General features: G+C 30.8%; 1 protein-coding gene across 3 annotated transcripts in view; it reads right to left on the bottom strand.

Moving 5' to 3' along the window:
* The window catches only part of LOC143051829 (protein PIF-like), a 29,781-nt gene extending 14,765 nt beyond the window's left edge, over positions 1–15,016 (bottom strand). The window contains exons 1-10 of one of the 3 annotated variants that reach the window (XM_076224803.1): positions 14,936–15,016; positions 14,471–14,610; positions 10,470–10,538; positions 7,198–7,343; positions 6,073–6,241; positions 5,238–5,391; positions 4,710–4,828; positions 2,817–2,891; positions 532–726; positions 145–348 (exon numbers count right to left, since the gene is read on the bottom strand). In XM_076224803.1, coding sequence (XP_076080918.1) covers positions 145–348; positions 532–726; positions 2,817–2,891; positions 4,710–4,828; positions 5,238–5,391; positions 6,073–6,241; positions 7,198–7,343; positions 10,470–10,524 — 1,117 coding nt within the window. In that variant the 5' untranslated portion in view covers positions 10,525–10,538; positions 14,471–14,610; positions 14,936–15,016. Of the gene's footprint in view, positions 1–144; positions 349–531; positions 727–2,816; positions 2,892–4,709; positions 4,829–5,237; positions 5,392–6,072; positions 6,242–7,197; positions 7,344–10,469; positions 10,539–14,470; positions 14,746–14,935 lie in introns of those variants that run through there. The other 2 variants (XM_076224804.1, XM_076224805.1) reach the window with 2 other exon arrangements.
* Between the last annotated feature and the right edge of the window lie 244 nt (positions 15,017–15,260).

Here is a 15,260-nt window from a genome sequence, read left to right as displayed (position 1 = left end):
CCAAGCGTGTCAGTAATATATACATTCCATGTCAATGTTCGAATATGACCGATACTCCCATCCTACAATATACAACATATTAAAATAATGTAAATCGATTGAAGGACATACAATGTATGTGTATTGTCCACTTTCATTACTTACGTTGTGGTACTTGGATCCTATTTGAGTCATCGTCTGGACATGTTGTTGTACAAGAGAAATCCTCTAAACAACCAACCCCCTGTACGTATCTTTGGTTTGGTCTCGAACAACAGGTGGCGTTACCCCGGAAGTTGAAGCATGTCCAATAACCACTGCATACACCAGGCATGGCTAATGTCCCGGATGAAAAGCTTCTACATGGATCTAATTGGGGAAAAAACATTTTTTTTCAAAGAACATGATTAAATAAACCAACAGCTGCATAGACAACAGGCTTAAAATATGACAGACGGCGTTTTCGTCAACACAAGTATGAAGACCAGACTAACATTTAGTAAGACTTGTAACTTCTTAAAATTAGATACTTTAAAATTACGGATATCTTACCGTATACACAGTTCACCATCCAGGTATATTGACATGTTAAGTACGTCGAGTCCCAAAAGGTTCCGAAAGGACATTTCTTCACATCCTGTATAGCGCCACCATTTTCATCAGGTCTTACATCATAATACTTGGTGCAATCACCCGGGTAGGGTTTATAACCATAGTTAACATCTTTCATACAGTTAGGACAGTACTCTGGAACAAAATACAAACATATGTCAGTGGGTATTTCATGAATATACACACTGTTGATTCAATAACAGAATCAAACGAACTACTGTCATATTTCTAACTTTATTGTGGATTATTGTAAACATAACGGAATTTGATGAGACTGTCATAGGTTTAGCGCTTTAAAACCAGGTTTAATCCACCATTTTCTACATTTGAAAATGCCTGTACCAAGTCAGGAATATGACAGTTCTTGTCCATTCGTTTTTGATGTGTTTTATCATTTGATTTTGCCATGTGATTATGGACTTTCCGATTGGATTTTTTGTGATTTTACATTTTAAACCTGGTTGTGTAGCTCGCCGAACCTCTCAATTGTATGACAGTCGCATAAAATTTCATTTTATTGACAACGATGTGTGAAAAAAAACAAACAGACATAATAGGCAAAAATTTGAAAAAATAGGGGTACAGCAGTCAATATCGTATTATAATTTTTATCACTATAAAACATACCCTTCTATATAAAGATTAAGAGCATAAATATTTGGACTGCACATTTGTATATTAACAAGTGAAACTGCGAGCTACTGCTCACTGATGATACCCCCGCCGCAAGTGGATAATATTAATAGTGTAAAAATATGCAAGTGTTCGGTAAACAGGAAGTTGTCGAGTGATGAATCTGAAAACGCATCACACGGTATAGTTGACTTATATAAATACTGAAACCAAATTTCAGAAATCCTTGTATTGTAGTTCCTGAGAAAAATGTGACGAAAATTTTCAACTTGGCTATCATGTGTAAAATCAGACAAGTGTTCGGTAAACAGGAAGTTGTCAAGTGATGAATCTGAAAACGCATCACACGGTATGGCTGACATATATAAATGTTGATACCAAATTACAGAAAGGGTGGATGTGTAGTTCCTGAGAAAAATGTGACGAAAGTTTCATGGGACGGACTGACTGACGGACGGACTGGCGGACGGACGGACTGATGGACTGATGGACGGACTGACGGACGGACGGACAGACAGAGGTAAAACAGTATACCCCTCTTTTTTAAAGCGGGGGTATAATTATGATATGTTGTATGATTGGAAATGTGACAACTATCTACCAGAGTTCGAACGAAGTGGTAGTAAGTAATAATGGAGCACACAATGAGTAATACCAATACCGTATAATAGGCTATAAAATGCAGCGACATAACAATATGTAAAACTATTTAAAAGAGAAAACTGAATTATAAAAAAGACAATTTACGAAAAACAAATGTGACAGAGATGACCCACCGGCAACCACTGTACTACACACTCATGACCTGGAACAGGTACATACATAATATGGCGGCGATTATTATGTTTTTGTATGATCAACCCACCAATGATTTTAAGCTTCGCCGCAGCTGACAATGTTTTTTCGAGGTAATAATCTTCTATCACACACTTTCGGCTATGTGTTATTTAATCTATTATACTGAATGTCCTATCATTATTTTCATTTCAACTTAAACTCAAAGTTATGATATATGAAGTCATTTTAAAAGATTGAAGCAAGAAGTTTTTTTTATTCAAGGTGACAATCAATTTAAAAAAACGTTAAACTGTAGCTTTTTCTTTAGAATTATTGATGTAAATACAATGCATTGTCTTCTGAATTATCGATTTGTTTGTATTGGTCCGCACCGCAAGAGGGTGACATTAAAAAATAAAATCTCCCGCTGAGAGCAAATTGTTCCCCTCGTACGAACCAATCGAATTTTAACGTAGAGTATAATAATTGTATATCTTCAAGGATTTGCAAAAGGCTCACGACCATTTAACTAAAAATAATAGACACAAATACTCGTAGCTACTAAAGTTATTTAGCCAATTGCAACTAATAAATAAATCAACGACATGTTCTCCGGAATATAAATATCAATCAGTACACATCAAACGGAAAGACTGTTCACCACAACTTCTCAAATCATACATTTTGTATTGTGTTTTCGAACAGCGGTATACTACTGTTGCCTTTCTTTATTATGATTCCAAATGGTGTCTTTTTGTTGCTTTGCTGAAGAACTCTACCGTTTGTCGAGGCTAAAAGGTTAAAGGGTTACTTACTGTCAGGAACTAGTTTTTCAGTTGATGGTAACGTCGGAATGACCGTTGTGATCGCTTTCTCTGTTGTTATTGAAACTGCAGAATAAATGGATAATATCTTTTAATTTAAAGTATTCTCCTTGTAACCTGTAACATTTATATTGCAATTTGATTGGAGTGTTCTATATTTGTATTTGGAATTTTCCAATTTTGAATTGAAGTCCATTTAGCACGCAAACACAATCGTTTCTTATTAAATGTTAGGTTCTACGGATGAAAGTAGAAAACCTAGCAGATAATCCTTGGTGATATGGAATGGGCTTATATAACAGTGTGCAGAATAATGGAAAAAGAGATTCAGGACTGATCAATTTAAAGAATTGAGAACAAGTAGGTTCTAAGGTAGCAATACACAGTTAGAAGTTTAGTTTCGCATTATGGCCCCTGTGAATTTTTTAAATGTGAAAGTTTTTGTACAATAAAATTGATTTTTAGATAATTGAAGAATAAATTAGCCTTCTTAGTGGGTTTATATGATCATTTATACTGCACTCGTTCTATTTGAGCAGTCAAAATGCGTTGACTGTATATTTCTGTGTCATATACAGTCACTGACCCGATATCACTTTTCCTCATGAATATTTAAATAGAAATTGCCGAAATAATATTGAATTATTCATACGACCTCTTAAACCTGTTCTTGTTTCAAATGCATACAACGATGCGTGGAACGACTCAACATTGTTTCTTTTGCAATCATAGGAAAAACATATTTCATTTGTTAATATTTTTTGTTTGCAACCTATAAATCATTATGTTTTATGCTTATGGTTGATATTTAAGTCCATACTCAAACGATTTCGTTCACCATCGAGTGTTGGTTTCAACAGGTAAATGTAAATTTCATTGTGTTGTATAATTTTCCGCGAGCATGATGTGAGGCCTTTTTAAAGGGTATTTCCCCGAATATTTAAATCAAATAAATAACCTTAACGCATTAAACAACAATTGAATTATTTTTTTTTAGATTGCAGTATAAAGACAATAACAGTGCATAGACTTGACATATCAACGATATAAGGATTCGGCCCGAAACGGGGAAATAGCTCGGCACAGCCTCGTATTTCCCCGTTTCTAAGCCTCATCCTTATATCGTTGATATGTCAAGTCAATGCACTATTATTGTCTATTTAGATTGTTTTTGACATGTTTTATAGGCCATTTATATGATTGACAGTCCGTATTTTCCTATCCGTACCGTCCATAGGTCCATAAATTATTGTAGTGTTTATCAACAAAGATTTTGCGCTCGATCTTTTCAATTCAATTTTATGGAAAAACGAGCAGAAATGCATATGATTTTTTTTTGGACCACTTGAAAGATATAAACCTATGGACTCAGGAAAAATCTCACTGTAATTGATTGAAATTTTGCTTTAGACCAAATTTTGGAGACTTTTGTGACATGTTCACCCCCCTTTTTTGCTATATTTTGTATCTAAGAAATGCAGATTGTTGCCATGGTTACACCCAAAAGGGATCATATTTCACCCTTATGACCATTAGAAATCAAATTTATGGAAGATTCTCTTTCTATAAGTATATACATGCATAACACACATATAAAGCCTTCTTTGTTAGACAGGAGGGAAAAGAGGGTGTTTAAACATTATGAATGTCAATTTTAAGTTTTTTTCCTAACTGTGTATTGCTACCTAAAATATAAAGAATGGAAAAGAAGGAAACAGTTAGATTAGAGCGAAAAAAGTAGTAGAAAATAAAAATAAATAAAATACAGAAATGTCCTGATCCGCATAAAGACAAAGTAAATCCACGACTATTTTTTTCTTTTTTTTTCTTTTCAAACAATTCGGTACTTATAAAACTTGTGGATTATAAAATCAATGGTATGACCTTCACAAACACGTGGTCTGAGTTTATCTTCAAACTCCTGTAAGAAGGCTTGGTCTGTCATACTGTTTGTTAGAATCAGCGTCTTCTGAGAGTCTGACGCAATTTGTTCAAGTTCATATCTGCAAAAAAATATAAAATTGGTCTAGTTGTAAACAGTCAGCTTAATTGTTCTTTATGGGAGTATTGTAACTTGCAAACAAATCATAATTCAAACCAAAACAGCAAAATGATAAAATACCATCGAGCTTATTTCACAAATTGCAAATGTTAACGTCTTCTAATTTCTATATTGCTATGAGTGAAAGTTCTATGTGTGGCATTTATAAGTGTCATTGTGAAACGCCTCTTTTCGAATATTTGTATCTATCCCAATTCATAAAGGATAATCCCCATGCGAATTGTTGACCGGAATTTTTTAATTCTTTATCTATATATAAACTGAACACCTTATAACAAGCATTCAAGTGAGTTGAAGAGTTATTAAAGCACATGCATACTAATTCAAACAACCTTTTGAACTAAACTCACATAAAGACGTCGGTTCCGTATCCAATAGCATACAACTGTATCCCAGCGTTCTTAGCGGCTTTGGCGGCGTTGATGGTTGCGTTTGGTGACGTAGATCTGCCATCTGTTAATACTATTCCTATTTTCTGTACACTCTGTCGGTCAGGTTGGAGTGCTAAATTAGAAGAATTTTCGGCAGTTTAATGTGAAGTATAAGGTAATTATAATAAGTTCTGGATTTCGATGAAATTTTTTTACTCATCTACAACTCGTTAAAATTCATCTAATTGTCTAAAAGTATCTTAAAACTACATTAACTCAGACACAATCTACTAATAACTGTTAAATATGCTTTATATATTATCTGTAAAAGGTAGTCGAAGATGTTTGCACTTTTTCATTTTTCGTCTGACTTGTTTGATATTTGTTACTTCATTCTCTTTTATAACCTGCTATGTGGTGTGCGTTTTGCTTATTGTTAAAAGGGTTAAGTCATACCTTACCAATAATATCTAAATTCTACGTCATTTGGCCTCTCGTGGAGTGTTGTCTCAGTGGTACATCTTCTTATTTGTTTATAGTTATTCTATTTCTAATACGTTACATATATAGATTTTAAAAAAATAAAAATAGAATATCTGCGAATTTCCTGAACTGTGTCTGACATTGGTAAGCGTCAGTGATTGTGACTATATATCTTCATTCGAAAGGTTCGTTGAACTTTATTTCACAGAATATTTTCTATCAAATGATCTTAAATATTACACAGTTTTGTTTTGTATGACTTAACCCCATTACCACGTAATTGAGATTTAGATCAATTTCAAAATGAAGATTAGTATATATAACAACATACCACGGGCTTTATTAAACATGTTTTGCATAGAAATGATAGCGAGATCTGTTGCTGTTCCTTGCCGAGGCTGTTGCAAGTTGTTGATAAAGATCTTGAGAATGTTGAACGTATTAAATGCTCCAAGATCGATAGTCCCACCAACAAATGTGGAGTACACCAAAACTCCAACCTGTACAAAAATCATATATAAAATCAAATAATCAGGTAATATTACACCTGAAATTAGGCCTCAGCGTTAAGTCATACATATAAAAGTATTCTATTTGTTCTTAAAGTCAAAACCCGATAAACATATTATGTAAAAGAGGGATGAGTGAAGATTCCAAAAAGTATTTGAAACCTTTGTGTGAGTTTCATATCAACCTGTCCAGGTCAAGAACATCATTGATGGGTGCATTTTGTTATATTATGCTTAACTTAAAGCTTAATTAAGACTGGGAGCTATTTAAAGCTTGAACTAAGCCAGAGACCTTAATAATAATAATAATGTTTTTGCTTTACGACATAGTTTTTTAAACTACTGTCAGTTGAATATTCTGGTTTGAAAATCACACAATTGTCATAAAATGTAATAATAAATAATAATAAAAAAATGACTTGCATCAAATCTGCACATCTAATGGTCTTTAAGATAACGGAATCGGTAGTTTTGTCGCTTGGTTAAAACATATTTCTTTGACAAAAAAAACATAGAACGAAGAACGGACTGGACTTTTTAATCAAACATTTACAAAAAATATTATTTTGAGGTGGGTAATATTTTATTATTAAAATAGAGAAGGGAAATGGAGAATATGTCAAAGAGACAACAACATGTTTTGATATTCATGTCTTTTTTTAAACCGAAATATTCAACTTACATAAAATATATATATATAATGCAGCTAGGCAATTATTTTATGATTTCAAGCAAAAACATTAGCATACATTCTTTATTTACTATTTCACATATACGAGGGAATATAGATTTATCCCGGGTTTTGTCAACATTGTGTATTGGAGGTGAGGTGTACGCATTTGTCATTGTGACTTGACATACCAACACTAAAAAGTTTGGCTTGTTGAAGTGATGAACGACGCATTTTTATTATTTGCACTGTTTTTTTTTAATATTTGACTGGTTACCTGCACGTTCTGTTTTCCCAAAGTGAGACTTTGAATGACATCAAGTACAAACTGTTTCGAGGCGCTGAATTCTGATTCTTTTAGACTGTCCGATCCATCTAGAACAAAAACCAGGTCGACAGGAACATTGCAACTTAAATCGATAGCTAAAATAAAAAAAAAACAATTAATTGAAATAAATAAACGATACATGATAATATCAGATGAACGTAAAACTTAAATCAATATAGAGAATAAATGCATCTTCGAATAAACCATGACTGCTGTCTTTGGTATAGATCATGAACAATATTTTGTATTACTATTTTCTCTGAGGAGTCAAGTATTTAAAATTAAGAATGGAAATGGGGAGTTTGTCAAAGAGCATAACAGCCGAATTTTTCTCATTTTCTTTTTTTTTTTGTGTGTTTTATTGTAGTATGTTGTACTGATTAATATTCGAGCTGTAAAACTAAGAAATACTTTCTAATGTACCAGTCACATTCAGGTATGCGTATGGTTGGGGGAGGGGGGTAATTGACACGTTTACTTTAAATTCTTTCAAACTCTGTATAAGGTATGACCCTTAACACACAATAATAATAATAATAATAATAATAATAATAATAATAATAATAATAATAATAATATCTTTATTTAAAGAGAGTAACTCATTTGGATTAAACCAATTTTCAATAAGGCTCTCTACATAGAATGAAATTCAAAACAGTGTAGCTGTGGCCATTGATTGACACATTAAATTCATCCATTGACTGGGACAATTTAGGTGAACGTTTGTATGTAACGACCACTGCTCACTATGTACTTTTTAAAGACACTTAAACTATGGGGTCACCAAAGGTTCTCAACACATAAATAAAGTAATTCGAAAAATTAATCAGAAATAACACGATGTTTTGATTTATATATATTATATAAATCAAAACATAAAGGTTATTCCTGATTAATTTTTCGAATTATTTTATATTTAAAGGCGTTAAGAAACCTTTGGTGACCCCACAGTTTAAATGTCTATCGTAGGTACGTCGTGAACAGTGGTCGTTACAGACAAACGTTCACGTAAATTGTCCCAGTCAATGGATGAATTTAATGTGCCAATCAATGGCCACAGCTACACTGTTTTGAATTTCATACTAAAATGTTAACAATATGAATAAAAAAAAAAAAAAAAAAAAAAAAAAAAAAAAAAAAAAAATTAATCTACTATTACACACATGTAAACAATAGACGTATATAAAGTAATATAACAACAACAACAACAACAACAACTATGGTATACATTGTGGCTTAACTTATAAATTCAACACTTTTAAAAATAAAATGACTTGTAAGCAGACTTGGGGTCAATTACATTGGAATGTAATTAATTAAATTACACATTACATTGCAAAAATGGTCAATTACACTAATTACACATTACACAGTTTTTGAAATGTAATTAATTAAATTACAATTACTTTACTAAAGTAATTAATTAAATTACACATTACATTTCATCATAATATTTGTTAACCAATATTATACATGTATGTATAATGTATGTGTAAAATACTCATGTAAACATAGTTTAAGCGTTGCATTTGATAATCATGAGTAATTTTAATGTTTTGTCATTTAGTCTGCATCTCTCTGGTCTGTACACTTTGACACCCATTCTCAAAAGTATTTCTATAGGAGCTTATGTGGCATATATCGCTTGATTAGAACATGAAGGTATTATACTTCCATAATCAGTAGATGTGTTGATAGAGGAGGAAATTAGTTCCTATTAACTTGCCAATACATTAAGGGGTATTTTGACATCTCAGAAGTGAAGTTATTTAAATCAAACATGGCATGAATAAAGAAATTATAAATAAATTGAAAAAAAATCACTGAATAATTATTAAAAGGTATGCTTGTCACAACATTGAAAATAATTTTTAGTACAAACAATGTATACTGCTGTTTGTTTTTACAACTGTTAATTTTTATCTCTATAATCCTTTTGTGTATACTAATTTGACAAAATGATTGTGTGCAGTAAATTTAAATTCAAAATGAACTCTCATAAAGATTTTTCAGACATTTTTTTGATTTTGTTTAACATGGTGATTTATTACTTTTCAATCTATTTAGTTAAAGATCTTTCTTAAAAAAACATATGTATTTTTTCAAATCATAAGACTATTCAGAAAAAAATTCTGTTGGTCAAATAAGTAATATAAAAACTTTAGAATAAATTACAGAAAGAATGTGATATCAATATTTGAAAAATAAATATAATTTTACAATTTATATTATTAAACATAAATCCTTATCATTAACACCATAAAAGTACATGTAATTCAAATGTAATTCAAAAGTAATTGAGCATTACATGCTTTTTTCAATTTAATTAATTAAATAACAATTACAAGTAATTAAAAAAATGCTCAATTACACATTACATTCAATTACATGGAAAATTGTAATGCATTACACTTAATTACCATTACATTTTCAATTACCCCATCCCTGCTTGTAAGAGTTTTTGAATGCAGATATACTTTTTGATTTTTTAATTTCACTGGACAGTGAATTCCACACTTTTGGACCACTAAAAGAAAAACTTGATTTGTATAATTCTGTTTTTGATTTAGGGACAATAAAATTATCCGATGATGAAAGTCGAGTATTGTACGATTGTTTACTACTTGTAGGCACAAGAAGATTGGATAAATATTTTGGTATACAATTAGCGATAGAAACTAAGATCAACTGACTGTGGCATCTATATTTAATGTTTTGTAGCCTTTGAATTATGAAACTAATACATTTCTATGTAATCATTTTATTTTTAAATAAATTTTATTGAATTATTGAAACGTTTCAAATACATATTTGAAAGAAAATACCTATATAGTGCAAATACTTATATGGTCCGGACCGTTATTAACCAAACGAGTATATACTCATATGGTCCGACCATACGCGTACGGTCGGACCATATGGGTATACAGCGTATGATCCAAATACTCATATGTTACGGGACAGTTATAAAGGTCAGCTGTAATGAGTGATAATTCTAAGACATGGAATCTGTCAATTCAAAGAAATACGAAGTATAACAGTTTCCGTTGCGTCAAATGTCGAGGGTGACTGGTGGTTAAAAATACGACTCATGTTGGTCGTCTTCTTATTGGCTGAATGAACCTTTTCGAAGAAGAGCATCCGGTTTGGCAGTCTGGGATGCATAAATATGCAGCCATTCAAAGTCAGAATAGGACGTTAAATCAAGTGTGTTTACTTACGTGCTGCAAAAGCAAGAGAGAAAAGAAAAGTCACGACTAATACTTGTACAACCATGTTACGGTCTATTTCTGTAAAAAATAATGAACAGTGTTATACTTTTACAACTATGTTACGGTCTATTTCTGTAAAAAATAATAAACATTGTAATACTTGTACAACCATGTTACGGTCTATTTCTGTAAAAAATAATAAACATTGTAAATCTTATACAACCATGGTACGGTCTATTTCTGTAAAAAATAATAAACATTCTTATACTTGTACAACCATTGTACGGTCTATTTCTGTAAAAATAATAAACATTGTAATACTTGTACAACCATGTTACGGTCTATTTCTGTAAAAAATAATAAACATTGTAATACTTGTACAACCATGGTACGGTCTATTTCTGTAAAAAAATTAATAAACATTGTACTACTTGTAAAACCATGTTACGGTCTATTTCTGTAAAAAAATAATAAACATTGTAATACTTGTTAAACCAGGTTACGGTCTATTTCTGTAAAAAATAATAAACATTGTAATACTTGTACAACCATGGTACGGTCTATTTCTTTAAAAATAATAAACATTGTAATACTTGTAAAATCATGTTGCGGTCTATTTCTGTAAAAAATAATAAACATTGTAATACTTGTAAAACTATGGTGCGGTCTATTTCTGTAAAAATAATAAACATTGTAATACTTGTAAAATCATGTTACGGTCTATTTCTGTAAAAAATAATAAACATTGTCCATGTATGGAGAGTAATGTTTTTTCTATAGAACTTAACCAATCGAAAGTATAAAAAAGTGAAAACATGTACATGTATATGCACCATTTCCATTCCAATTTTATCAACATTATAAATCCCCTCTTCCTATGGTAACTGTATCGTATTTTTACCATAAAATCCTTGCAATCAATTATTTTCCGCTTCATGAGATAGATTCAGTCACTTTGGATGGTGAGAACATTCCTTGCCTTATATATTCAGACACCAAAAAAGGTCTTTAACAAAAGCTAGATATTTTAAATAACTATTGTGCTGAATGGTGCATATCAGTAAAAGTACATAATAATAATGTTAAAACAAATATATGTGTACTGAAGACCGTTCTTTGACCTATAATGGTTTAATTTGACTAATTTTGACTTGGATGGAGATTTATCTCATTGGCACTCATACGACATCTTCTTATATCTATAGACTTGAGCACTCCCAATCTGGTATGTTGAGCGAGTATATATAATGAATCTAGCAATAACGAGTCAAATAACTCTTGGTATTCTTATATTCTGTTTTACAGTGAAACCCTGAATATTAAACATTTTTTCTTCAAATATCTAGGTAAAAATAAATTTAGACTGTATTTGAAAAAAAATGAATAATTTTAACAGCATAAGAACCTTAAAATATTAGTCTGAGTAACCACAGTGAGAGAATAGAGGACATGAACGAAAACTAAATACATTTCATGAAAACTTGAAATTTTGTCCAGATGTGATAGGCTCTGTCAACACAGTTAATTTGATAGAAAATGAACGTCATTTAGTTTAAGAGTGCCCTCTATATACATGAGTTAGCCCACCAAGATTGGAATTCTCACAAAATTTGATTTCAGAAGTTTCCAAATCTGAAAAACTAAAACTCTTTATCTAGATACTGACAAATAAAAAAATGTTTTTAATACAGATTTTAGTTTGTAACCTAAAAATATCAAGATCAGAATGGAAATAGAAAGACACAAAAGTAAAGATCTAGAGTTATTACTCTTTGTAATATATATATATATATATATATATATATATATATATATATATATATATATATATATATATATATATATATAATAGCATGGGTTCGAATCCCGGCGAGGGAAGAACCAAAAATTTGCGAAAGCAAATTTACAGATCTAACATTGTTGGGTTGATGTTTAGACGAGTTGTATATATATATATATATATATGCATGTGTTGAATTTGAATTTATAACATATAAAGGACAGCATAAAAGAGAGACAAAATGGAGAATCATTCAAATGGGAAAACCAATTAGTCGATGTTGCCACCGGGAAAGGTGTTAATAGTACGAAATAACAGATAAAATTTAACTGATATTTTTTTTTCATACCTAGGGCAAAGATTAAAATCGGAACATAGTAATTTGTATTACTTTATTAGTTGGCATAGATTAAAAGAAGAAGTTCCTATCGTCTATGAAATATTTTACACCATTTCAGGATATTTTAGAAAAATATTTTTTCAATCTTTAACTTAAATCTATAGTTAAATATGTGTACTTGTACTTTATAAAGGTTTTAACACTATGTTGGCTGGTTATATCATAAATACGTGAATAGTACGAAATCCTCGAATTTTATCCATGTTTTGTCATTAAAAATAATTGCCTGGACCAACCCCTACTTTCATTTTCATAGTTTTATGAAGCCATATTTGAGGATCTTATAAAATCCTTGTCATCGTTTCATTCTTTGCTAAATATAAAGCGGCTAATGTTAGTCGGAAGACTGAAACAAATACGTATAAATTTAATTATGTTCATCGTACCTACACATACCAGTCTTATGTACCTCAATCAATCACAACCTCTACATTGAATTATCAATCCTTACTCATGAGAAAATCAAATCTACTGATACGTTTTATATAAATGTAGTTAAAACTATCATCAAAAATGATGGAGGCAAGATTTACTGTAAAGGCGAGGTATAAAGCCAATTCTGTATTTGACTCGAAAGGTGATAATGTTTTCTGTAATACTGGTACATATCAATTAAGTTTGGTTGACGTCTTTAATGTGTGTACTGAAAAGACGTGAAATATTTGCCACTAGACTACTGAAAAATCTATCTATCCTCAATATAAATTTGACTAAATCATATACAATTTTCCAATTCTTTAAAAAGTATAATGCGTGATATATGGACATATAGGGAAAAGATTTTTCAGTAATTTTTTAAGGAATATTGCTCAACTTTTTAACAGTTTTTAATTCCTACCAAGATGAATCGAATCCAGGAGAAATTACTCCTTTTAATAAACTTAGCTGCCTCATTATTTTCCACAGGGTTTTATATGCGAAATCCTGTCATTATGTTATAGTTAAAAACGGGAGTTAGAATCCCCGGTTTGTTTTGTTTTTGTTTGTTTTTTTTTTTTTAAGATCAGTGCTTTTGAATAGAGACATATGACTAGGATAAATGTTTTACCTTAAACTGAAGCAACGGAGTATTTAAAAGATTCTTTTTGTATTCAAAATAAATGCTTATTTTTTTCGATACTAGAATTTCCTTAAATGTGTTTTTTTTTAAATATCTTGAAACAATAATTAGTATTTTTTATGTTCTTGATTTTTAAAAAATAATCGATTTCTATTTTTGAATAACGATTAACGGACTTTGTTTGCGGGATGTAGAAGCAGTGGCTCGAGAACATGGTAAAAATCTAAAGGGTATGAAATAATGGAGTACTGTACTAAAACGAATAGATAACGATGATAATAAGAAAAATAAGAAATATGACATACACATTTAAGAAAACCGAATTTAAGACGCTATATTCCCATCTTGATCTTCGTATGCGGCGCCGAAACCGAAAATTAACAATATGAAAAGAGAATTAACCAATCAACACAGAATATTATTCCAAACTAAACCCACTAGTAAGAGGGAGTGGCAAATGTTAGAGGAAGCAATTGTCAAGTAATTTATACTCATAGTTTATACACATTTCTTGAAGAAAAAAATATAGATTAAGGCACTGTTTCTCATACGAAACAATTCTTATCAAATGAGTATGCTAAACTTTATATGTAATACTCTTTCTTTAATCCTTTTAGATTTTAATCATATAAAACATTATTCTTATTTGTGTATAAAAATGCCCAAAATTATTTTCATATAATCAGAATATTGATTTGCGCACATTTCAAAAAGAATTGTATTTTTTGCAATATACATTTTTCCACATTACTAGATTAAAAATAACTTACCGTTCGTGTCCTCCTAGGGTGAACAAATAACTTCTAAATATATTAGTCTTTGTCTCTTATCTGTCCGTAGATTTAATCTAAATTTCACAAGGCAAAGTTGTGACCTGGGATGGTCAGACAAACCATGATATCTGATCCGCCTAAAATCATTGAAGCGTAACAAATTATAAGATCATCTCTTTATCAATATTCTAATTAGTTGTAAATGACAAGGCATATTTGGATTTTTGAATATAATCGATTTTTATTATTGACTCAACACTTGTTTGTATAAATCCCAATATTTAATTCGTATTTCACCAGTTGCATTAAAATTAGGATTATATAACACATGTACATATCATTCCAACTGAGTCGTGACCAAATCTATTTCAGGTGCTTTCGGTCGATGCACAAAATATATTTCAGCGAAGTCGACGGAAGTCATCAAATGAAACATTTATTTAATTAAATTAATTTAATTACCGCAAAATATTACAAGTTTTTACAGCTGCAAGTATTAAACATTACTTGTCACAAATAATGGAGATCAAATATTGTTTTCTAAGTCAAGAAACCTAACATTTCCTCCTTAATGTCCGAATTAAGTTGTGATATTTCCAGAAGAGGCCATCGAAGGGAAAGTCGATAGTACCGAATAAATAGTAGTCAAATACATGCACATTAAGTCTTCGTAGACTTGTCTTTTTGATTTCGGAATAGTTTAAGTATAACGGAAACGGACTAAAACTAGAACAAAATATATCCTAATATCAAAACGCCACATAGTTTAATTTACTCATCAATAGTG

The sequence above is a fragment of the Mytilus galloprovincialis genome, chromosome 11, assembly GCF_965363235.1.
Source record: "Mytilus galloprovincialis chromosome 11, xbMytGall1.hap1.1, whole genome shotgun sequence".
NCBI lineage: Eukaryota > Metazoa > Mollusca > Bivalvia > Mytilida > Mytilidae > Mytilus > Mytilus galloprovincialis.
This window is presented reverse-complemented; position numbering and strand designations above follow the sequence as displayed.